Genomic DNA, 25,879 nt, shown 5'->3' with positions numbered 1-25,879 from the left:
AGAGAAACCTGCACATAACGACCCAATAACTCAGACAAGAGCACACACTTTCTCCTAAAGCTTTTTGTTCATGCTTAAAATTTCTTGGAAATAAATATTTTTAATAATTTAATAATGTCAATTTAATAATAATGTCGATTTATTAATGTCAAAAATATACTTTTACATTTTTTTTTTTTTTCATTTTCTTTTATTTTGCCAGTTCCTGCTCAACACTTTCTCTCAAAGTTTTTTTTCAATAATTATTTATTTATTATAATTAATGCAATAAATATACTTTTAAAATAAAAAGACAATTATTTTATTTTACTTTATTTTATTTTCTATTTATTTTTATTTTATTTTATTATTTTATTTTATTCCAGTTCCTGCTCAACACTTTCTCTCAAAGTTTTTGTTCATGCATAAAACGTCTTGGTGATTTATTTTATTATTATTATATTAAACGATTATTGTAATAAATCTACTTTTAAATTTTTGTTTTATTTTATTTAACTTTTTATGTAATTTAATTTAGTTGTACTTAATTTTTTTATTTTATTATGCCTGTTCCTCCTCAACACTTTCTCTCAGTATTTTGTTCATGCATAAAAAAATGTTTTGGTGATAAATTATACTTAATAATTGATGTAATAAATATACTTTTAAAATAAAAAGCTAATTATTTTATTTTATTTAATTTTCTTATGTTCCTGTTCCTGTTCAATTTTCTCAAAGTATTTTGGTTAATGCAAAAAAATATCTTGGGAATAAATATTTTTTATCCTAAATAATTTAAGTAATAAATATATCTTTAAAATGAAAAGCTAATTATTTTATTTATTTTTATTAATATATTTTAAAATTATTTTTTATTTATTTCTTTGATTTTATTTTATTTTTCTAAAGACCTGATAACTCAGACTAAAGCACACGCTTTCCATCACGTGCTCAGATTTGAACTCCACTGCAGAAATGTTAAGGATTTTGGAAATATCACGTTATCGATTAGCAGTCGCTTTTATGATAATGTTTTATCCATTTGAATGTAGAAGAAGGGTCTAACTCTGCAGATGCTGAAGCCTGGAAACTGTAAATCCCAGTAAATGGAGTGAAATCCTAGAAGCGGCAGAGAGATAATGATTCCTGCAAACACATTACAGGCCGACTGGTCCTGCATCTTCTCTCAAAGGTTCTTGTTTGTGCATAACATGTCTTGATGATCAATATTTTTTTATTATCCTAATCTAATAATGTAATTAATATACTTTAAAAATAAAAAAGCTAATTATTTTCTTTTTTCTTTTCTTCTCTTTTCTTTTCTTTTATTCCAGTTCCTGCTCAACACTTTGTCTCAAAGTTTTTTGTTCATGCATGAAACGTCTTGGTGATATTATTTCATTATATTAAATAATTAATGTAATAAATCTACTTTTAAAATAAAAAGCTAATTAATTTTTTTTATTTTATGTTTAATAAAATATAATAGAATTTATTTTGTATTTATTTTGTATTTTTTAATGCTTGTTCCTCAACACTTTTAGATTTTTGTTCATGCATAAAATGTCTTGGTAATAAATTATACTTAATAATTAATGTTTTATTTTTAATTTAATTTAATTTAATTTAATTTAATTTAATTTAATTTAATTTAATTTTATTTTATTTTATTTTATTTTATTTTATTTTATTTTATTTTATTTAATTTTATTTAATTTAATTTTATTTTATTTTATTTTATTTTATTTTATTTTATTTTATTTTATTTTATTTTATTTTATTTTATTTTATTTTATTTTATTTTGACAGTTCCTGCTCAACCCTCTCTCAAAGTTCTTTGTTTGTGGTTAAATATCTCAGGAATAAATCTTTTTCATCCAAAATTATTAATGTAATAAATGTACTTTAAAAATAAAAAGCGATTTCTTTTATTTATTTATTTATTTATTTTATAGATTGAAAGCATGTTGGAAATAATTTTTTTTTATCCTAAATTATTTATGTAATAAATATATTAAAAATAAAAAGTGAATCATTATCAATTATTATTGCTATTATTATTGTGATTTTATTATTATTGTTATTATTACCATTATTATTATTGTTGTTGTTGTTGTCATTGTGATTTTTTATTATTATTATTATTATTATTATTATTCAATCATTCATTCATTCACTTTCTTTTCGGCTTAGTCCCTTTATTAATCTGGGGTCGCCACAGCGGAACACCACAGCAGAACGCCACAGCGGATGCTCTTCTAGCTGCAACCCATCCCTGGGAAACATCCATACACACTCATACACTACGGACAATTCAGCCTACCCAAATCACCTGTATCGCATGTGTTTGGACTGTGGGGGAAACCGGAGCACCCGGAGGAAACCCACACCAACAAGGGGAGAACATGCAAACTCTACACAGAAATGCCAACTGACCCAGCCGAGGCTCAAACCAGCGACCTTCTTACTTTGAGGCGAAGTGCTACCCACTGTGCCACTGTGACGCCCTATTATTATTATTATTATTATTATTATTTTTATTTTTATTATTACTGCTGGACACTTTTTCAAAGTTTTTTGGCAATAAAACTTGCTTTTATCCTCAATTACTAATGTAAAAAAATCACACATTCAAATCATTTTACAAATATACTTTAATACTTAATGCTCCTTTTTAAGGTGAAGGAACTGAACATGAAGCAAAACACAAGCAAAAATACTCCTAAATACTGTAGTGAGCCGTTTCTACAAACCATAAAATCCTAGTAACCTAGTAACCACCATAGCAACCACCTAGCAACCACAAACATTACATCACAAACAATACATCAAAGGCACTCAAACCTCCCTAGTAACACCACAGAACACTGCAGCGATACGTTTAAAAGGCAAACGCTGCTGATTTTCTCCAGCAATGTAAAAATCGAATCTTTCTGACACAAACTTTCTGACACAAACGATCAAAGCCACTTTTATTTGACACTGAAGCACACATGCACACCTGACCAGCACTGACAACACTAGTCCTGTTTTATCTCCCACTATGCTGACACACAGGTGTAGCTCCGCCCTCTTCTGAAAAGAGCACAGTCTCATTTGCATTTAAAGCGACAGTCACCAAAACCCCACAATTAGGATCAAAGCCTAAAAGGGTCCGTTTCAGAGAGGTAGAAAATATATCTGTGTGCTATTATGAGCTGAAACTGAAACACACACACTCTAGACATCGAAGACGCATTGTACATCTTGTATAATAGGTCAACTTTAAGTCTGTTGTATGTTTATCAGGCAGGTTCCCACAGCGGAGTGTTTCTGTAAGTGTAGATATGACCACCAGCACATACTGTACAAATCCCTCATGAGCAGACGCTTTAATGTACCGACAGCTGCTCTAATATTAGCAATTAGCAACAGAATCTTTGACATTCCTTAGAGCTGGTTCACACTACTGTAGCGAGCGGGGATTGTAGAGTCAAAAATGATTCAGATGCCAGATATTATTTTAATTTATTTTTTTACTGGAGTGAGGAGAGTAAATAAAGTAAATGTAAATGTGTAAATAAAGTAAACTGTGTCTTATTATGAACTAAAACTTTACAAAATTCTTCAAAACAAAAAAGCTTTACGGTTAATATGTTTTACAAGCTGACATTGAGGATCATTTAAATAAAGATAGTTTTGTAAATATTGTCGTATTAACACTTCTGGATTATCCTTGGTTGATTGTAATTAATTATTCATTCATTTTCCTTTATTTATCAGGGGTCGCCACAGTGGAATGAACCGCCAACTATTCCAGCATATGTTTTACACAGTGGATGTCCTTCCAGATGCAACCCAATACTGGGAAACACCCATACACACTCAATCACACACACATACATACACATTTAGTTCATCAATTCCCCTATAGCGCATGTGTCTTGACTGTTAGGGAAACCGGAGCACCCGGAGGAAACCCACGCCAACACGGAGAGAACATGCAAATTCCACACAGAAATAAACACTGGCCTAGCTGGACTCAAACCACCAACCTTCTTGCTGTGAGGCCACAGTGCTAACCACTAAGCCACCGTGTTGCCCCTTGTAGTTAATTACATGACATATCGCTATCAAAGTTCTTTGAGATTATCAAGATTAATTGGGTTTGACACAGTTTAACTTTGAATTCTGGTCAGATTTGTGGATCCTGCATCACAAAACCAGTCAAAAGAATCCTTTTGTTTCTTTGTTTTTTTAGAAAAACTATTTGAACTATGTAAAATTATTATTAGGATTATTATATTACTACTTGAATGGTTTAAAAGTAGTATAATAATAAATAAATAATAAATAAAATAAAACATTTAAAACATTTATTAAATCACATTAAATAAGATGTGAAATTAAATGAAATTAAAAATAAAATAAAATAAAATAAAATAAAATAAAATAAAATAAAATAAAATAAAATAAAATAAAATAAAATAAAATAAAATAAAATAAAATAAAATAAAATTAAATTAAATTAAATTAAATTAAATTAAATTAAATTAAATAATTGATCACAACTGATTTGTGTGTTTGTCTGATGGCAGTACAAAATATAATATTAATAATAATAATGGGTGTCACAGTGACGCAGTGGGTAGCACAATTGCCTTACAGCAAGAAGTTCACTGGTTCGAGCCTCGGCTGGGTCAGTGGGCGTTTCTGTGTGGAGTTTGCATGTTCTCCTCATGTTGGCATGTGTTTCCTCCGGATGCTTCAGTTTCTCCCACAGTCTAAACACATGCGCTATAGGGGAATTGGGTAGGCTAAATTGCCCATAGTGTATGTGTGTAAATGGGTGTGTATGGATGTTTCCCAGTGAAAGGTTGCAGCTGGAAGGGCATCCGCTGCGTAAAATATATGCTGGATAAGTTGGCGGTTCATTCCGCTGTGGCGACCCCAGATTAAAAAAGGGACTAAGCTGGAAATAAAATAAATGAATGAATGAATAATAATAATATAACTAGCCTTTAGCTTAAAGAGCAATTTAAGGTTTAATTAGGTTAAAAGTTAATTTGACAAGTCAATGGACAGAATAACTATATATATCACACTCTGAATAATCATTTAATATTTAAATATACTGTAAAGAATATCCAGAAATAAGTAGTTTTCCATATTTTGTGATTCACGTTTTTTTTCCCTGTTTATTTCTGCTTCTGAATTGCATTATGGGATCCTGATCTTTCCTCCAGCAACTTTAAACCTTGAAAAGTTGTGTGAACATGTGTATTAGTCTGCAGTGCTATATTGTCTGGGTTGGTGTTGTAAATTACGCTACAGAAACCTTGTAATAAACTGCAGCACATTTTCTGCTAGTTTACAGACTTATTTCTCTAGATATGATTATTTCTTATTGATTATATTATCTCAAACTACTGAAATGTCAATAAAAGTCACTTTATTAAACTGTAGAGTTGAATTTACAACATTAAAAGTGGACAGAGCAGAGATAAACATCCCATAATGCAATTCACCACCATAAACAAACCCAAAACAGACAAAACATGGAAACTGTTCATTAACTGATATATTTATAGTGATAGCCAGCTCTGGTCACTTGCCATTTGTGATGAAACGCAGCAGATTGTTGATGTGGTTTTGTGTTGATAATTAGATAACGGATTAAATATTGAATGGATCTGATGTGAGCAGTAGAGTCATACGGTTCTCATACAGTTTTTTCTGCTTTGCTCTTGACTGAAGAGCTTCATTGGCGTCTGTCTGCTTGTTTTGTGTGTGTGTGCGTGTGTGTGTGTGAATGTGTGTGTGTGTGTGTGTGTGTGTTAGTCAAGGCCACTGACTCATACATGTACATGCAGTTCTGCTGAGTCAGACGCTCAACACACACACACACACACAAACACACACACACACACACACACACACACACACACACACACACACACACACACACACACACACACACACACACACACACACACACACACACACACACACACACAACTATATTTACTTCAGTCTGACTCCACACTCACTGTCTCGCTGATCCCAAAACAGGTCTTTTCTAGCAGCTGCTGCATTCACTGCATTTCCCAAATCACAACTGGATGTTTAGAAGTTGGTCATTTTTGCGTTAATAATGTTTGTACATTGTGTGATTTTTGACTGATTTTAAGACTAATTCTGATTGGTGCAACTCGCATTTACACACTATTATTCAAATGTCCCAGTTCAGATTTATTTTGCACTCGCACGGCACAGATCAAATGTATGAAAGAATCTGATGCATTTCAACATACAGTACTCAGACTCAGGTTTTTAGGTCTCATCAAAGACTACGGAGCACACAAGACGTGTCACTCGTTTAGTTTTGAATGGGGAAGAGTGTAACAGTCAATATGGTGAATGAAGCCCCGCCTACTAGTACAGGAACCAATCAGCAATCGCTATAAACTGACGATTCTTCAGATAGAAGCTGAAGTGTGCTTTTACGACAGTTTCTGTGGTCAACATACGTACTCAGGCCCCGTTTACACTAATATGTTTTCATTTTAAAACACATAAGTTTTGCTACGGTTACACCATCCGTCACACTACGCCAGAGTTTTCGAGCACTGAAAATGGAGTGTTTTGGAAACGCTGGAGAGGCCGTTTTCATTCTGAAAAACTGCTGCTCTGTCTCAGTGTGGATGAGGGAAAACGGAGACATCTGAAAACGGAGGCGGAGCTGCAGACATTCACCTCTCTGATTGGAGCTTTCTCCTCAATATTAAGTAGCCTACACACACAGTTCAGTCCTGCATCCTCTTCTTGTAAGTTCAGCCTTCGCAAGTTCGATATGAAAAACAGACTCCCGAGGACATGTCGGGTAAATCTTCAAAGGGAACAGTGTACTGTATAACCTCATTCACATCACCCTGGCTACGCTGTTTCACTTTCCTAACAATAAAATGAAAGCCTGATATGAGGAACTGCCTATTTTCATTGTGATATTAGCAACTTAACACACACTAAAAATGTTGAGGCGGCGTGTAGCTGCATATTTATATGACCGCCATCTTCATGCACATAACAAAACGGAGCCTATAACATCACTGCCTCCTTTCATTTTCATTGAAAATACAAAACACACCCTCTCTTTCACTGAACATCAGTTTTAATAATCAATAATGGCCATTATAAAAGTATAACGTACAATAAATTTATACAATATAGGAAATAAAGGCAAACAATCAGTCAAACGTGCCAAGATCAGCCAAAACACGTTACCCAACAACACGTAATAGATTCAAAAGACCAAAGTCGGGGAATATGTCATCAGATATAGACGACAAGATGAATTAAATATCACGTTTAACAAATATAGTGAGATTAGATCCAGATGAACAGTCTGACGTGCACAGCTCTCCTATGGGTAGATGTGCTCAAAGCATGCTGCAGTGCATGCCAGAATGTGTGTGTGTGGTCATGTGATGTGTGTTTTCAGCGGTCATTCTAAAACGTTTTCATTCGCCGTTCAACGATTTCAATGCCGTTTTCAAACTAAAACGTATTCAAGAGTTCACACTTAGCTGATGATTCATCAAAAGCTTGTTTGGCATGCTGTCCCGGGAGAGAGCCCCGAGCTCAAGGGATCCTCGAGCCCGGGGCTTCCTCCCGTTTGCAGAGCGAGAGGGGAGCCTGAGCTCGGTGGATCTCAGAACTCCCCGTCTGCGGTAGCTAAGGGAACACGTGAGGAAAAAAGGGGGCTAGACAAATGCTTGATTGTTATGCATGATGTATATATTTGGATGGTGGGAGGAAACCGGAGAACCCGGGGAAAACCCACGCGGACACGAGGAGAATATACGAACTCCTCACAGAAACACCTACCGACCTGGCAGGACCAGGGCTGGCAGTGTTCTTGCTGTGGGGCTAAGAGTGCTAACCACTGAGCCTCCGTGCCGCCCGATCTATAGTGAAGGAGGAGAATGGGGAGGAAGGGGGGGTTTCTTCCAAATGAAGATAAAGTGGACTAAAGACTGTGGTTATTTATAGTAGCTTATGGCTCATATGATTGGATGATACTGATTAGCTTAATACGAGACCGGCTGTGATAAATCATAAGCACGTGATCCTCTCGAAATTAGTTTATGAATAAACCCCACTTAGTGTAAACGGGGCCTGAGATCTCAGCAAATATTTGCTTCACAGACATGAGATATATATCCACATAAAGCTTGACATCTGTACTTTAAATGAAAGAAACAAAAGGTTTTTGGTTTTGTAATCTGTATGAGACGAACGCGAGGTACAGTCCGTCCTGTCAAACGCACATCACTTGATAACAACTACTCAAACTCTAACAAACTAGTAAACAAAGAGTCGCTGTCATTTCTGGAGGAGATTCACCATCAAGAACAAGTTGTTGATTACTTCAGAAGAGCATCTGACGATCATTATTCAGAGGATGATAATATGTAGAACAGCTATAAATGAGGTTGGTGTCGTGATCTCTTTCATATCATGTGTGCATTAGCTCGGTTAACCTGAACATATGCAGATTTTGTTTGATACGAACATTTAGAAACTAAATTTATGAGACGGTTTAATTTGACTCCTGATTCTAAATATGTAATGTAACCGTGAGCTTGGATAACAGTTTTGGAGAATTTGATGTTTCCTCATTCAGACTGAATGCCCGAGCATACAGCCCGAGAGGTGTTTCAAAGATGGCCGCCGAGTGAAATGACTTGCCTTAAAGGGACTTTGGCCTTATTCATATGCAGAATTAAATCTAACGTGTCACAATTTCAAATCAGCTTGAAACTGAAGGAAAAACTAAGATAAGAGCACAAATCCAGTCATAAGTATAATTTTTTAAACTGATTTAGAAATTGTACTTTATATAACATTGGAAAGCTGAATAATTCATATTTCCATTGATGAATTAGTATTAGTGTATGAGATAGTATTGTTAGTATGGAGCAATATTTGGCTGAGATACACCTAATTGAATATCTAGAATCTGAGGGTTCAAAAATATACAAATACTTCTATTGAGAAATACAAATATTGAGAAAATCGTCAGCAAAGTTGTTCAAATGAAGTTCTTAGGGATGCATTTTATTAATCAAAAGCTCCATTTATTCATTAATTCAATTTTATTTGGCTTAGTTTCTTTATTCATCAGGGGTCGCCACAGCAGGATGAACCGCCAACTTGCAAGCATATGTTTAACGCGGTGGATGCCCTTCCAGTCGCAACCCAGTACTGGGAAACACCCATTCTCACACACACACTCATACACTACAGAAAATTTAGTTGATCTATTCCCCTATCTCACATGTGTTTGGACTGTGAGGGAAACCGGAGCACTCGGAGGAAATCCACACCAACACGGGGAGAACATGCGAACTCCACACAGAAACACCTACTGACCCAGCTGTGACTCAAACCAGCGACCTTCTTGATGTGAGGCGACAGTGCTAACCACTGAGCCACCGTGCCGCCCCCTAATCAAAAACTGATTTTTTATATTTTTACAGTAGTAAATTGACAAAATGTCTTCCTAGAACATGATCTTTACTTAATATTCCAATGCATTTTTACCATAAATAATTTTTGCCCCAAACAATATCTGTGCAAACTAAAGGAGACCTATTATGCGAAAACTACTTTTATAAGGGGTTTAAACACAGTTGTGCATCAGCAGTGTATGAATATATCCAGCCTCTAATGGTGAACATTAATTAATTGTATTTGATATAATCAAACTTAATAAAATCAGTCTGCAGAAACACTTTGATTGACATTCTCCTATAGTACGTGTATAGAGGGAAAGCCCCGCCCACTAGTGTCCATTTCTCCCTCATTAGCATAAACGGCCCTGAGTGAGTAACAGCCGTCTGCTATTAGAGTTTTGACTTTCTGAAGATAATGTCAGATAATGTTCACTACACACTCTAGAGACATCAGACATTTATTTTAAGTCTTGTAAAAAGGGGAATAATAGGTCACCTTTAAGACAAACATATGTAAACAAACTTTGGATCCACATGAAACTCACCCAGCGTCACTCGCATTCCCACATATTAAGGCGTCCTTGGCTCCTTCCACTTTGAAGAAATTATCTGTAAGAATAAAACAAGACAAGATAAGAGTTTCAAATATTTGCTCAATGCAATACATTTGGGGGCGCTTGTGAAATTTGTAGAGGAAACAAAACTTCAATATATTTGTGAAAGAAAGCAAGATATCTGACGGTAATGCATCTCCAAAATCTGCTCACCATATTTTACAAGAAAATAAAAGTTTCTGAGGGAAACAATATCAATTTTCTAGAAAATAACGTATAAGGGCGGCACGGTGGCTCAGTGGTTAACACTGTGGCCTCACAGCAAGAAGGTTACTGGTTCGAGTCTCAGGCACATCAGTGTGGAGTTTGTATGTTCTTCACGTGTTGGCGTGGGTTTCCTTCGGGTGCTCCGGTTTCCCCCACAGTCCAAACAGGGGTACTGTTTAACTAAATTGGCCGTAGTGTATGTATATGGGTGTATGGGTGTTTCCCAGTACTGGGTTGCAGCTGTAAGGGCATCCGCTGCATAAAACATATGCTGAAATAGTAGGCAGTTCATTCTGCTGTGGAGACCTCTGAGATTGAGACTAATCCGCAGGAAAATGAATGAATGAGTGCTAACCACTGAGCCACCGTGTCGCCCCTATTTGTGGATTATCATCTATTTATTAGTAATAATCCAACAATTGTACACTAACATGTGAGATGTCTCGTTCTCGATGTTTTTGGATGATAAAAAGCATGACGAAGCACATCAGGAGAAGGCGAAGGCGTCTTGTCTATTTCCGTCTGTGTCCTACATCTGCGTTCTGCAGGTCAACTTATTGAGTGCCAGCTCTGTCCTAATTGCTATTCTAATGAAATGAGACCAAACCAAAAATAAGACTAAATCTCGTCTTTAGACGTCGACGGTTCTGACAGTATTGTCATTCAACTGAAGATGATCAGAAACGTGCTTCACATAACTAAATATGTCATGGATGTGAAAGAGGATCATTCTGGTTATTTGGTCAACTAGTCAATTCTGAATATTACAATAATACAAGTTAAATATGAAATTACAACAGCCTTTATTCACTGGGTTAGCAGTCTTACTTTATGGATTTAATTTGAACCATTGTACCAAGTCACTCTTGATGACTAATTAATTTTTGTACGACTAATCTAAGGAGTTCTATGCAAGCGTTACGAGTGTCATACCATTAATTAAAACTAAAACTGAAATCAAATTTATTGAAAAACCTAAAGTCAAATGAGAACTGGAAACAAAGTCTTGGAAAAATTACAATTATTTAATACATCTAAATACAGCCATAATATCGACATATGCCCATAACAGAATTATTAGAAAAATTTAATTGAAATAAAAATAATAATAACATATACACTGCAACTCTCTTTAATAATAATAATAATAATAATAATAATAATAATAATAATAATAATAATAGTAATAATAATAATAATAATAATAAAAATAATAATAATAATAATATGTTTGTATACGGTTAAACTGAAATAAACATTAGGTACTGAGGTTGCTAAAAATGAAACAAAAATTGGAAATAAATAAGCTAAATTTAATTAATTTTAACAATCTAATAAAAATAAATAATACAATTAAAAACTTAAATGTAAAAAAATATGAAACTGCTTAAAGTGTGCTGTATTATACATTATTTATAACAGTAAAATTACAGATAATGCACCTTAAATATAAATATATATTTTTTTTCTCCTAGAAAGCAATGAAATTTCTGCTTAGTTTTCTGCTTCTCAGATAAACAATTGCAGCAACTCATGCATGTTTATTTATCCGATTCAAATTATATCACTCGACTGAATGGGCATTATAAGTGGTTGCCAGCTGATAGATATGGGCCAGAAGGGGCTTTCTGTGCCTACTGGTGTTGCCTATGGTAACACGACAACCATAGCAATCAATCTGTTGTGGTGATTCTATAGTTGCTATGGTAACACAACAACCGTACTAATCAATCTGTTGTGGTGATTCTATAGCTGCTATGGTAACACGACAACCATAGTATTCAATCTGTTGTGGTGATTCCATAGTTGCTATGGTAACACAACAACCATGGTAATCAATCTGCTGTAGCGATTCTATAGTTGCCTATAGTAACATAACAACCATAGTAATCAATCTGTTGTGGAGATTCTATAGTTGCTATGGTAACATAACAACCATAGTAATCAATCTGTTGTGGAGATTCAATAGTTGCTATGGTAACATAACAACCATGGTAATCAATCTGCTGTGGCGATTCTATAGTTGCCTATGGTAACATAACAACCATAGTAATCAATCTGTTGTGGAGATTCTATAGTTGCTATGGTAACATAACAACCATAGTAATCAATCTGCTGTGATTATTCTATAGTTGCTATGGTTACACAACAACCATAGTTTTCCCATAAAGCAATTAAAAAGCATAAATAAATAAAAACATGAATCACAACACACGTAAAACTGCGAATGTGCGGATATTTTTGTACAGATGAAGCACTGACCCTCATTAGTGAAGAATTCCTCCAGCGAGGCCCAGCTTCTGTTATTGCAGATGAAAGTGCTGTTGTTGTATGTCGGTAAGGTGGTGTTGAGACATTGTGCGGCACTGCGGACGCATTTCTGCCGCAGGTTCCCCATGAAGAGCTGCAGGCCGATCAGAGCGAACACACTGAGGCAGAAAACAGTGAGGATCATCACGTCCGCCAGCTTCTTCACCGACTGGATCAGAGCGCCAACGATGGTCTTCAGGCCTGAGGAAAACACCAGCACATCAGCACACAGACACACTCCACCCATGGTACTGTGATGATTTTATTAATTAATTAATTTTTTTTCAAACTGATTTTTTTTGTTTTATTGAACATTTTGAATGAATTAATATGTTGTTTTAACGAGACAGATTTTTACAGCATTTTGTCATATCACAGTAGGATTGTGCATCATTCAGAATCCAAAATGTATCCTGAATATTTTACAGTGCACTTGGCAATTTTATTAATTAATTAAATTAAAGTGTTGTTTTAATTATACTGGGGTTTGTCAGCATTTTGTCTTATCACATTAAGGTTGTGCATTGTAAATGAACAATAACAGTTGCGCTGTACACTACCTGACAAAAGTCTTGTGGTCTATGCAAGTTTTAGGAACAACACATATCTTGACTTCTAGTAGATCATTTGGTATCAGAAGTGGATTATATGAAAGGTAAAGGCCTCTAGATGACTCTTATTTTATCACAATAAAATATGATCATGCCTTGATTATGAATGATTTGATTAGGACAGTAAGGTCTGACTCTGCTTAGACTAAAGTCTGCTCACTGAACCTTCAATAATGTCCAGTATAGAATATGTGCTCATGCTGCAGTGGAAACAGAATGAATATTGTGTCTGACTCCATCATGAGCTTGGAGGACTGCATCCATACATCTCTGACATGACTCAAATCACTGATTAATAAAGTCATCTGGAATGGTGAAGAAAGCTTTCTTGCAGGACTCCCAGAGTTCATCAAGAGTCTTTGGGTTCATCTTCAACGCCTCCTCCTTCATCTTACCCCTAGACGTGCTCAATAATGTTCATTTTGGTGACTGGTCTGGCCAATCCTGGAGCAGCTTGACCTTCTTTGCTTTCACAAAATTTGATGTGGAGGCTGAAATATGAGGAGCGCTATCCTGCTGAAGAATTTGCCCTCTTCTGTGGTTTGTAATGTAATGGGCAGAACAAATGTCTTGTTACCTCAGGCTGTTGATGTTGATCATCCACTCTGCAGATCTCTCGCACACCCCCATACTGAATATAACCCCAAACCATGATGTTTCCTTCACCAAACATCACTGATTTCTATGAGAATCTTGGCTCCATGCTGGTTCCAGTTGGTCTTTTGCAGTATTTGTGATAATTGGCATGCAGATCAACAGATGATTCATCAACAACAAAAAAAAAAACCTTCTGCCACTTTCCCAAATGATCAACTAGAGGTCAAGTTATTATTTGTTGCTCTTACAACTGGGATCGACAACAGAACTTTTGTCTTGTACTGTAATTTTACAGAACAACTTTAACCATTTTTTACTTTAACTATAACATTTTTTTCGTGTCACACTAGGGTGTGCATGTGCATTTAAACATCATTCAGAATCCAGAATGTATCCAGAATTTATTACAGTGCACTTGACAATTTTAATAATGAATAAATTCTGGGTTTTATTGTTTTGTAAACTGACTTTTCAGCTTTATTGAACACTATGAAGGAATAAAAGTGTTGTTTTAACTATACAGGCTTTTTTCTCATTTAAATTGCATTAGGGTTGAGCATCACTCAGAATCCAGAATACAAGCAAATATATTGGCCATAGTAAAATAATAATAATAATAATGATAATAATACTAATAATATGAATAATAATAATATGAATAATAATAATAATAAAAATATGAATAATATTAACAATAATAAGAAGAATACATGCATTTTAAATAACAAAAATAAAAATAAAGAAAACAATATATTTTTTTATTAGTAATAAAACTAAAAATAATACAAATATCTGTTATAGTTTATTGATATTCCATTCTAACATTTTCGTGGGTAGAAAATATGTGTGAAGAAATTAAATTAAGATTAAAGAAGATAATAAATAAATAAATAATAAAAGCAAAAATTGCATAAAAGCATTACAAAAATATATTAATATATTAAATATTAAATTATTTGTCTGAATTTTATGTTTCATAGTAAAATGAAATTCTAAAAAAATGAATGAAGAGAAAAAAATATATAAATTATAATAAATCAAAACTACTTTAATAATAGCAATAATACATATCATATTAAAATGTTAAATACATTACATATTAGATATCTTTACAATGTGACTGTGATTACTTTACTGCAATTCTGTGTTTTTAAATAAAAAATGCATGATTAAATTCATGAATTCTAAATGTTGCCAAACCCGAATCACATCTTTGACACTGAAGCATCAATAAACCACTTTAAAACACATCACAACATCTAGGTCTGTCTTTGCAAACATTTGTGGGTGCAGAAAGCACACAAAATGTGACAGTACACAACCGACACTTCTATGGAATGAGCACATGACTTATTTATAGTATGTAATCATGTTTGAAAGTGTTTTGCTTTCATCTGCATGTGCATGTATTCCTCAGTCCATAAGAAGCGTCTATTTTTTTGGCTCACCATGCAGAGTTCTGTTGGTCTACATGTATATGGAGCTAACAATATGACAAAACTATTTGAAATTAAATTGTCGATTTGAATTATTGACAATAATATTTGTACATAGCAAAATGTGCGCATATTTATTTATTAAAATATTTAAGGAGTTTGAAAGTAATTGCACAATTTTCAGTACTTTATAGAAGTGGGCGGAGCCAAAAGAGCACTTTTGGCACAATTTATATGCCACAGCTCTCTGATTAGTTGATTTGAATTGCAAAATATGCATATAGATTTAAAATGTAAGTAGTTTAAAAAAACGTGCACAATTATCAGGAAGTGGACGGAGGTTAAAAAAAAGCTCTTTTGGCACTATTTATACTCCATAACTCTCTTATTGGTTGATTTTTATTGCAAAATGTGTCTTAATTTTCAAATGTTCAATACTCAAGTAAAAATCTAATTCCGAACTATTTTAAATAGCATGCAATGTTCAGTCTTCAGTTCCACTTGTCAATAATTCCGATTTCCAGTTTTCAGTACTTTATGAAAGAGGGCAGCGTTAAAAGAGCTACTTTGGCACAATTTTACTCCATATCACTCTGATCAGTTGATTTATATAGCAAAATGTGCACATATTTATTTAAATATTTAAGCAGTTTGAAAGTACTTGCACTATTTTCAGAACTTTATAGAAGTGGGCGGAGCTAAAAGAGCACTTTTGGCACAATTTATATGCCACAGCTCTCTGATTAGTTTAATTAAACTGCAAAATATGCATATAGATTTAAAATGCAATTATTTTGAGAAAATGTGCACAATTTTCAGTACTTGTGTAAGTAAGTGGGAGGAGGTGAAAAAAAAAATCTTTTGGCACTATTTATACTCCATAACTCTCTTATTGGTTGATTTATATTGCGAAATGTGTCTTAATTTTCAAATGTTCAATATTCAAGTAAAAGTGGAATTCTGAACAATTTTAAAAAGCATACAATGTTCAGTTTTATTATATAACACTTATCAATAATTCAGATGTACACAATTCAAATAAGTTTGCCCTATTATTAGCTCCATACATCTACATCATGCCATTTACATGTCAAGCACCGTGTGCAATGAGACTTTTGCAGTGAGTGACCTGAGATCAGTGCCGACAGCTGAAGGAAACCTGAACCAGCCATCCTGATGTAATTTCACTTGTGTGAGATTAAGCTTCAACACAGACATTTCACCTGGAGGTCCTTCGAAAGCCACTTCAGCGTCTAATGTTCACAGATGTAATTGAGCACATTTTAAAGACTTTGTTAAAGACATAACACTAATCAACCTGCTACGAGGAATCTGAGAACCATTACACAATATTTAGTATTTTATTGGAGTGGGCGGAGCTAAAGAGTACTTCTGTGGAAATTTATACTCCATGACGCTCTTATTGGTTGATTTATAATGCAGTTTTCATTATACTTTATGGACGAGGGGAGAGCTAAAAGAGCTATTTTGGCATAATTTATACTCCATACCTTTCTTATTAGTTGATTTATATTGCAAAATATTGCACAGTTTTCAGTATACTTCATGGAAGAGGGTGGAGCTAAAAGAGCTCTTTTGGCACAATGTATACTCCATAGCTCTCTGATTGGTTGATTTATATAGTAAAATGTGCATATATAAATAAATATTAAAGTTTATATGGAGGTGGGTGGAGCAAAAGCAATTAATACACTACATCTCTTTGATTGGTTTATTTATATTGCAAAATATGCATAACATACTTTTAAAAATGTATGTAGTTCAAGAAAACTTGCAAAATGTTCAGATCTTTAAGCAATTGAGTGGAGCTAAAAGATCTCTTTTGGCACAATTATACTCCACAGCTCTATGATTGGTTGATTTATATTGAAATGTGTCTACATGTAGTGAAATATTTAAGCAGTTTTAAAGAACTTGCTCAAATTTCAGTACCTCATGGAAGTGCACAGAGGAGCTCTTTTGGCACTATTTATACTCCATAGCTCTCTGATTGGTTGATTTATACTGCAAAATATGCATATAGATTTAAAATGTAAGTAGTTCGGGAAAACACAATTTTCAGTACTTTATGAAAGTGGGCTGAGGTAAGAAAAGCTGTTTTGGCACTATTCATACTTCACAGCTCTCATATTGGTTGAGTAATTATATGCTTTGCTGTGATTTATGGGTTGGTCTGAGCTAAAGAGCACTTTTGAAGCAAATTAATATTTTCCACAGCTTTCTGATTGGTTGATTTACAATACAAATTATGCATATATGTACTGAAATATGTAAGTAGCTTGAGAGAACTTGCACGATTTATATTGCAAAATATCAGTAGTTCAAGAAAACTTCAGTGCTTTATGGAAGTGGGCGGAAATAAGCTCATTTGGCACTATTTTTACTCCACAACTCTCTGATTGGTTCATTTATATTCCAAAATATCCATATATATTTAAAAATATAAGTAGTTTGAGAAAACTTGTGCAATTGTCAGTACTTTATGGACGTGGGCGGAGCTCTTTTGGCTCTATAGCTCTCCTATTTGGTTGATTTCTATTGCAAAGCATGCAATGTTTATACTTAATGCGTAAGAAAAATCACTTAACCCTCAGCTGGTTTCTACAGGTCTGGTTAGATGGTTTTGTAGTGTTCTTGCTGTATAAAGTGGGCAAACAGCCTGTTTTAGCTTTTTGCATCTGATCAGCACGTTTCCCAGCTCAAAAGTCTCATTTCCTACACTCTATGCAATGCATTTCCATGTTTTGTAAGTGATGGAAATGTGAGGTCATCCAGCATAACTGCAGGCCCGGCGGAGCGGCCTCTCACCTGGGATGACTGAGATAGTTTTCAGTGCTCGCAGAACCCTGAATGTCCGTAACGCTGAGACATTGCCCAGGTCCACAAACTCAGTTACATATCTGCAATAAGCCAGAATTGGAGCACAGACAATGACAACAACACCAACAACACAGCGGAGAATGAAGCAGATGCTGGGAGGATTCAAGAGCTGGGAAAAGATGACTGGAGAACAAACGCAGGGAAGAACCGGATGCGGGAATACACTCCGTTTCTGCTTTTTTTTTTTTTGGACACAGAGCAACACTTTGAGCTGATTTTGTTTAGTTTTGTTTTGTTTTTTTCTCTGCGCAGCTTCAGGAACCTCTTACCTGGAATTACGGAAATAGTTTTCAAAGCGCGGAGGACCCTGAACGTTCGAAGAGCTTGCAGATTGCCTACTTTTATAAACTCAGTTAGAAACCTGCAGAATCACATTACAGTTATATGGGTAAAAGGAGAAACAACTGAAAGAGAAAAAAAGAGCAAAATTAAAATGTCAGGAAAATAAACACATACATTTTGCTCTCTTAATAGCTCACCTCACCAACAAAAATAAAATAACTATGATCTGTGGAACATAGTTTTATTCATAGATTTTGCAGACTATTTTCTAAACAATGAAAGTGAACGGAAGCAGATATTGTCAAGATTAATTATTCACAAATAGTTAAATGAAGTCACACAAAGCTGTGGCATAATACAGGGATTACCATACTTCCCAAAATCTTAAAATGAGACATTTTATGTTATGCTAATAGATCTTCTTACTTGTTTTAGGAGAAACGTACTTAAAATTAATAAAAAGTAAACAAGGTTTAATATATTCATATATGTTACATATTTACCAACACATTTTCATATGTTTAGTCCTCTGGTGTATAAACGTAAAATTGAGTTATAAAATGTAAAAATATGAAAGTAATTATTCATTTATTAGTCTAATGGGGTCTAATTAGTCAAAATGAAAATGAAAAAATTACAAGTGTATATATATATATATATATACACTTTCATATTTTTTTACTTAATATATATATATATATTCATATTCATATTTTTTTATTTAATTTATATATATATATATATATATATATATATATATATATATATATATATATATATATATATATATATATATATATAAAGCTATTTTTGTTAGGTATTTTGTCATATTTTAACATAAAATGAATACATTTTTTAGAAAACAAGATTTATCTAATATCAAATTTTTATTTATATTTATTTTTATTTATAATAGCAGGGCTGCACGGTGGCGCAGTGTGTAGCACATTCGCCTCACAGCAAGAATGTCGTCCCGGCTGGCTCAGTTTGCATTTCTGTGTGGAGTTTGCATGGGTTTCCTCCGGGCGCTCCGGTTTCCCCCACAAGTCCAAAAACATGTGGTGAACTGGGTAAGCTAAATTGTCCGTAGTGTATGTGTGTGAATGAGTGTGTATGGGTGTGTCCCAGTGATGGGTTGCAGCTGGAAGGGCATTCACTGCGTAAAACATATGCTGGATAAGTTGGCGGTTCATTCCGCTGTGGCGACCCTGGAGTAATAAAGGGACTAAGCCGAAAATGAATGAATGAATGAATAATTATATATATAATTATGTAATAGCATTATATATTTATATGTTTTACATGAAGTCTGCATATATTTCGTTCACTGATGTTGGTTTATAGAATATAGAATTATTAAAGATAGTAAATAGTTTTTTTATAAGATCTTTTATTTAGATTTGTAAATGAATAATGAATATTTTTCAGGATTAATTACAGTATTTTATGTAAAATAAATCACAAGATTTTCTAAACTGAATTGAGTTCAATAAAAATGCCTCCATGATTAGATAACAAAATCAATTTTATTACACAATTATTGGATATTTGTTTGTGTTTTAAACCAAAAAATCCTTAATATTGGTCCATTTTTTCAGCCAATAGTTTTGGTCATTAACTTCATGCATCTTCATTTAAGAATATTTACAACATATAAAAACATCCTCCTATGATCTACCCTTTTAAGTATGTTTTTCCTGTTAAGCAGATGAATTGACAGTGCATGTGGAGTTTGCATGTTCTCCCTGTGTTGGCGTGGGTTTCCTCCGGGTGCTCCGGTTTCACCCACAGTCCAAACACATGCGCTATAGGCGAATTGAATAATCTAAATTGGCCGTAGTGTATGTGTGTTTCCCAGTGATGGGTTGCAGCTGGAAGGGCATCCGCTGCGTAAAACATATGCTGGAATAGTTGGCGGTTCATTCCGCTGTGGTATCCCCTGATCCAGTTAATAAAGGGACTAAGGAAAATGAATGAAATAGAACGGGTCTAGAATAATACACTAAAATAAAGAAAATAATATCTTTGTATTCTTGTTTTTCTTCATTTTTTACAGATGTATCTTGATTTAAAACAAAACAATGATAAATTGAACTATATTTCTATTAAGTAAGCTCAGATTTTTGAGTCTTTCTTTCTCCATCAGACTGATTATTAAGCAGATGTAATGACAGTGCATGTGGCGTTTAATACTGCATGTTCAGATATGATGTAATTTCATATACAGTGGTGTGTTAGTGATTTATCAGCCGCTGTTTCCGCTTCGCCATCATCCGTCTGGCTTTAATGAAGTCAGGAACGGCGGCTCGCACTCCTGTCAGCGTTTCAATACAAACGTGACTTATTTTCAGCCCGAGGGTCCATCTGATGGCGGTTCAAGGACAAGCGGCCTGTTAAAACTCCACAAATAAAGCCATAAAGGCCAAGCAGAAATAAGCACTTCATCACCACACACCTCTTCTGTCTGAAAACACACACATCTGTGGAGAAATTCTGCTTATACAGTCAGAATTATTCGCCCTCCTGTCAATTTTTCAAATATTTCCCAAATGATGTTGAACAGATTCAGGAATTTTTCACAGTATTTCCTATAATATTTTTTCTTCTGGAGAAAGTCTTATTTGTTTTATTTCGGCTAGAATAAAAGCAGTTTTTAATTGATTTAAAGCCATTTTAAGGTCAATATTATTAGCCCCCTTCAGCAATATTAGTTTTGGATTGTCTCCAGAATAAACCACTGTTATACAATGACTTGCCTAATTACCCTAACTTTACCCTAATTATCCTAGTGAAGCCTTTAAATGTCACTTTAAGCTGTATAGAAGTGTCTTGAAGAATATCTAGTCTAATATTATTTACTGTCATCATGACAAAGAGAAAATAAATCAGTTATTAGAGATGAGTTATTAAAGCTATTATGATAAGAAATGTGTTGAAGAAATCTGCGTTAAACAGAAATTGGGGAAGAATATACAGGAGGGCGAATAACTCACCTGTACTTCAACTGTATATAATATATTACATTATAAATGGCTTTATTGTCACTTTTGATCAACTGAATGCATCTTTGATTTATAAAATTAAAAATAAAATACATTTTGAACAAAATATATATACTTTTCTGTATTTTAACACAGAAAAATCCATACAATATTAATTAAAAAATGCATATCTATAGAAAAAATGGCTTGTTTTTATACTCTACAACCTTCTGTAAGTCTGAAAAAGTCAGAATTACAGTATGAGCCCCCTGTTTCCCCAATTTCTGTTTAACGGAGAGACTATTTTTTAACACATTTCTAAACATAATAGTTTTAATAACTCATTTCTAATAACTGATTGGGGCGCTACAGTGGCTTCTCCCCGTATTAGCGTGGGTTTCCTCCAGGTGCTCTGATTTCCTTCACAGTCGAAACACATGCACGATAGGGGAATTGATTAACTAAATTGGCCGTAGTGTATGAGTGTGTGTGTATGGGTGTTTTCCAGTACTGGTTTGCAGCTGGAAGGGCGTCCACTGCGTAAAACATATGCTGGAAGAGTTGACTAAGCCTCTGAAATAGAGACTAAGCCGAAGGAAAGTGATTGAATGAATTATAACTGATTTCTTTTATCTTTACCATGATGACAGCACATAATATTAGACTACATATTCTTCAAGACACTAGTATTCAGCTTAAAGTGACATTTAAAGGCTTACCTAGGGTAATTAGGGTAAAGTTAGGGTAATTAGGCAAGTCATTGTATAACAGTGGTTTGTTTTGGAGACAATCCAAAACTAATATTGCTGAAGGGGGCTAATAATATTGACCTTAAAATGGTGTTTAAAACTATTAAAAACTGCTTTTATTCTAGCTGAAATTAAACATATAAAAAGAAAAGATATTATAGTAAATACTGTGAAAATTTCCTTGCCCTGTTAAACATAATTTGGGAAATATTTGAAAAATTCAGAAGAGGGTGAATAATTTTGATTTCAACTGTAATGCCCAAATTTCTCTGTAATGTACAGTTTTACTGCGGTGTGAGGTTTTCTATTACAGTAAAGCAGCAGTGAATGGTGTAAATGACATTACTGTGTGTGTTTTTGGAGCGGGGTGAAGGACAGGGTAAACGCTCACACTCCCCTTCACAAGCTCTCAGCACTATTCATCTGTAATATGGAGCCCTTTTCAGCACCTGAGATTAGATTATTGCAGCCTATTATTGAAAATAATAACAACAGTGTCTTTATGGGTTTATTATCTCTGTGTCTAAGAGCAGCCAATCAGAAAGAGTGCTGATTACAGGTGGGCGGAGCCAACACAGTCTTCTGTTAGCGTAAGAGGAATGGAATGTTATGGAAAACATTATTATATATGTACAGTTGATGTCAAAATCATTCACTCTCCTGCAAGTGATGTTTAACAGATTCAGGAATTTCTCACAGTATTTCCTATAATATTTTTTCTTCTGGAGAAAGTCTTATTTTTTTTATTTCGGCTAGAATAAAAGCAGTTTTTAATTTTTAAAGCCATTTTAAGGTCAATATTATTAGCCCCCTTAAGCAATATTAGTTTTGGATTGTCTTCAGAACAAACCACTGTTATACAATAGCTTGCCTAATTACCCTAACTTTACCCTAATTACCCTAGTTAAGCCTTTAAATGTCACTTTAAGCTGAATACTAGTATCTTGAAGAATATCAAATATCATGTGCTGTCATCATGACAAAGAGAAAAGAAATGATGCATTAGAAATTGGTTCTGAAAACTATAATGTTTAGAAATGTGTTTAGAAATATTTGTATAATTTTAAATTACACCAACACAATCTCACGGCAATTCGTAACATTTTGATTTAGTGGCTAATTCGTATGAATTCGTACGATCCAATTCGTACGATTTAGTACAATTTGCTCATCCCCCAATGACGGTTGGGGTTAGGGGTGGGGTTAGGTGCCACGCCTCCTTTTTAAAATCGTACAATTTCGTACGACTGAACTCGTACGAATTCGTATGAATTAGCCACTAAAAAGACAAAACGTAAAATACTTACGTTTTCTCGTGAGATCAGGCTGATTACACAGGAGGATAATTTTGACTTCAACTATAAATTAAATGGGTTATGTTTTTATAATTAATTATAATTGCGGTAATTTTAGATAACAGACTACTTTAACTTGCGACTTGAATCTGAAACAAAGAGATGTCAAGCAGAAAAAAATAATTTGAAAAAATTAATTAGAAAAACTAAATATTGTTTTTTAACCAAGCCTGAAACCTAAATAATTGATATTTAATAGCAACTTTGGAAATGTACATTTTACAGTGCATTTTTTGTTTCTAAAGAAGAAATGGCAAGTAGTACACTGAATTAAAGTCGTGCACATGGAAAAACTGAACTTCAAAAGTAAATTGCGGAGAGCAGTTTTAGAAACCTGTAAATTTATTGTGCTCAAACCTGAATGTTTTTCCATGTAATTTGACATTAAACAGTAATAAACTGTAATTTAATACATCCTTACCATAAAGTATATTGCTTTTTTGCTTGTAATTTTGTGAAATAGTTATTTTGAGTCATTTAACAGAATTTATATGAAAGCCCTACTTTACTCTTTCTTTACACATCTTTTTTAAAATGTGGCCTACAATAATCTATTATCATTATTATTATTATTATTATTATTATTATTATTATTATTATTATTATTATTATTATTATTATTATTAAATCACAAGTTGGTGCCAAATAGACAAAAACTGCAGAGTGACAGATAAGCAAAGTAAATAGATATTCGCTCAAAGTCAATATGATTGGTAGTGCCTGGATATTATTAGCATAATCAGTTGTAATCTGAGAATAACACACTTCGGAATTCCATCATTGGCCAATCAGAATCAAGTATTCCACAGAGCCATGTAATACTTTCATATGAAATACAATCATTTCTGTTTGTGCCTATACTGTGTCCTGACTACATGTGACACGACACTGCGACATAATAAAAGCTCTTTTTTGTCCATGTTATAAGGAGTTTTTATCTAAACCATCTGCGTTGAGGATGAACAAAATATTACACAGCTGAACAACAGCATAAACTACAATGACATAGACCGCCTCAGCTGTTGATTGTGTGCATTATTCAGGGTTAAATGCTGCCAATGTAAGTTTTACGTGCCATTTATTGACATAATACTGAAAGCAGAAGCAGATAGTTCACCTCAGATCTTAAAAACAAAATAACTAGCAAATGGTTTGAAAGTCAGGCTCGGATTATAAATCGTACCATTTCATTGGCGTGCAGTGGCTGGTTTTAAAGGGGACCTATTATACCACATTTTTACAAGATGTAAAATGCGTCTCTGATGTCTCTAGAGTGTGTAGTGAAGTTTCAGCTCAAAATAGCACACAGATAATGTTTTGTAACTCTCTGAAACCAACCCCTTTAGGTTTTGATATTAATTTTGGTGTTTTGGTGACTGTCGCTTTAAATGCAAATGAGACTGTGCTCTATTCAAAAGGGGGCGGAGCTAAAAACTGCTGGTCAGGTATGCATGTGTGCTTCAGTGTGAGTGTGTGCTTCATGCTTCTGTCAGTCTATGGAGACTCAAGTCGCTGTTCATTTGTGCTTCATCTAAAACTCCACATCTATAATCCTCTTAGTCTATGCTGACATTATCTTCAGCAGCTCAAACACTCTAATGGCTATTGGACGGCTGCTTCTCACTCAGGGCTGCTGTTTATGCTAATGAGGGAGAGATGGTCACAAGTGGGCGGGGCTTTCGCCTTCTGATGACACGTACAAATGGAGAATGTCAATCAAAGTGTTTCCGTTTTCATCAAGTCTGATTATAAAAAAGAGAATTAATACATTTTTACCATTAGATGGTGATTATATTCACAAACTGCTGACACACAACTGTGTTTAAATCCCTTATAAAAGTGATTTTTGCAGAATAGGTCCCCTTTAAAAGTTTCTGTCATCTCACATTTGGTGTATATGGACAAATTGCATGTCGTTGGAATCTTGTCGCTTGTTTTTAGGACACAGTGTTAGGGGTTGAATTCACATTAATAATATGTACTTACGCCATCAGAATCACACTGAAATCCAGCCAGTTCCAGGGGTCCCTCAGAAATGTGAAGGGCCCAATGCAAAAACCTCGCGCCAGGATCTTAATCAGCGACTCGAACGTGTAAATGCCAGTGAAAGTGTACCTGTGCATTAAAGAGAGAGAGAGAATAGAGGGACGAACAAACATTCAGACGATCAGGAATCAGAGAATTATCCCAAACACACAGATCACGAGCGCGCACAGAGATGAGAAGCACATTCAGAGTGCAGAAGCAGATGTTTTTTGTTTTCTTGTGACATGATAACAAGACAAACAAACACTCGCACTTGATGAACTATAGCTCATCAAGACCAGGATGAGCATTAAAATCCATGTTGACCGTCCAGC

At 34.2% G+C, this 25,879-nt stretch overlaps 1 protein-coding gene across 1 annotated transcript in view; it reads right to left on the bottom strand.

Moving 5' to 3' along the window:
• The window catches only part of scn5lab (sodium channel, voltage gated, type V-like, alpha b), a 215,579-nt gene that overhangs the window by 153,735 nt on the left and 35,965 nt on the right, over positions 1-25,879 (bottom strand). The window contains exons 4-7 of the mRNA XM_056450963.1: positions 25,506-25,634; positions 18,081-18,172; positions 12,560-12,808; positions 10,022-10,085 (exon numbers count right to left, since the gene is read on the bottom strand). Coding sequence (XP_056306938.1) covers positions 10,022-10,085; positions 12,560-12,808; positions 18,081-18,172; positions 25,506-25,634 — 534 coding nt within the window. The remainder of the gene's footprint in view (positions 1-10,021; positions 10,086-12,559; positions 12,809-18,080; positions 18,173-25,505; positions 25,635-25,879) is intronic.

Source organism: Danio aesculapii, chromosome 24 (assembly GCF_903798145.1).
Source record: "Danio aesculapii chromosome 24, fDanAes4.1, whole genome shotgun sequence".
Lineage (NCBI taxonomy): Eukaryota > Metazoa > Chordata > Actinopteri > Cypriniformes > Danionidae > Danio > Danio aesculapii.
The sequence above is the reverse complement of the archived record's forward strand: the minus strand, read 5'-3'. Positions and strand labels throughout refer to the sequence as shown.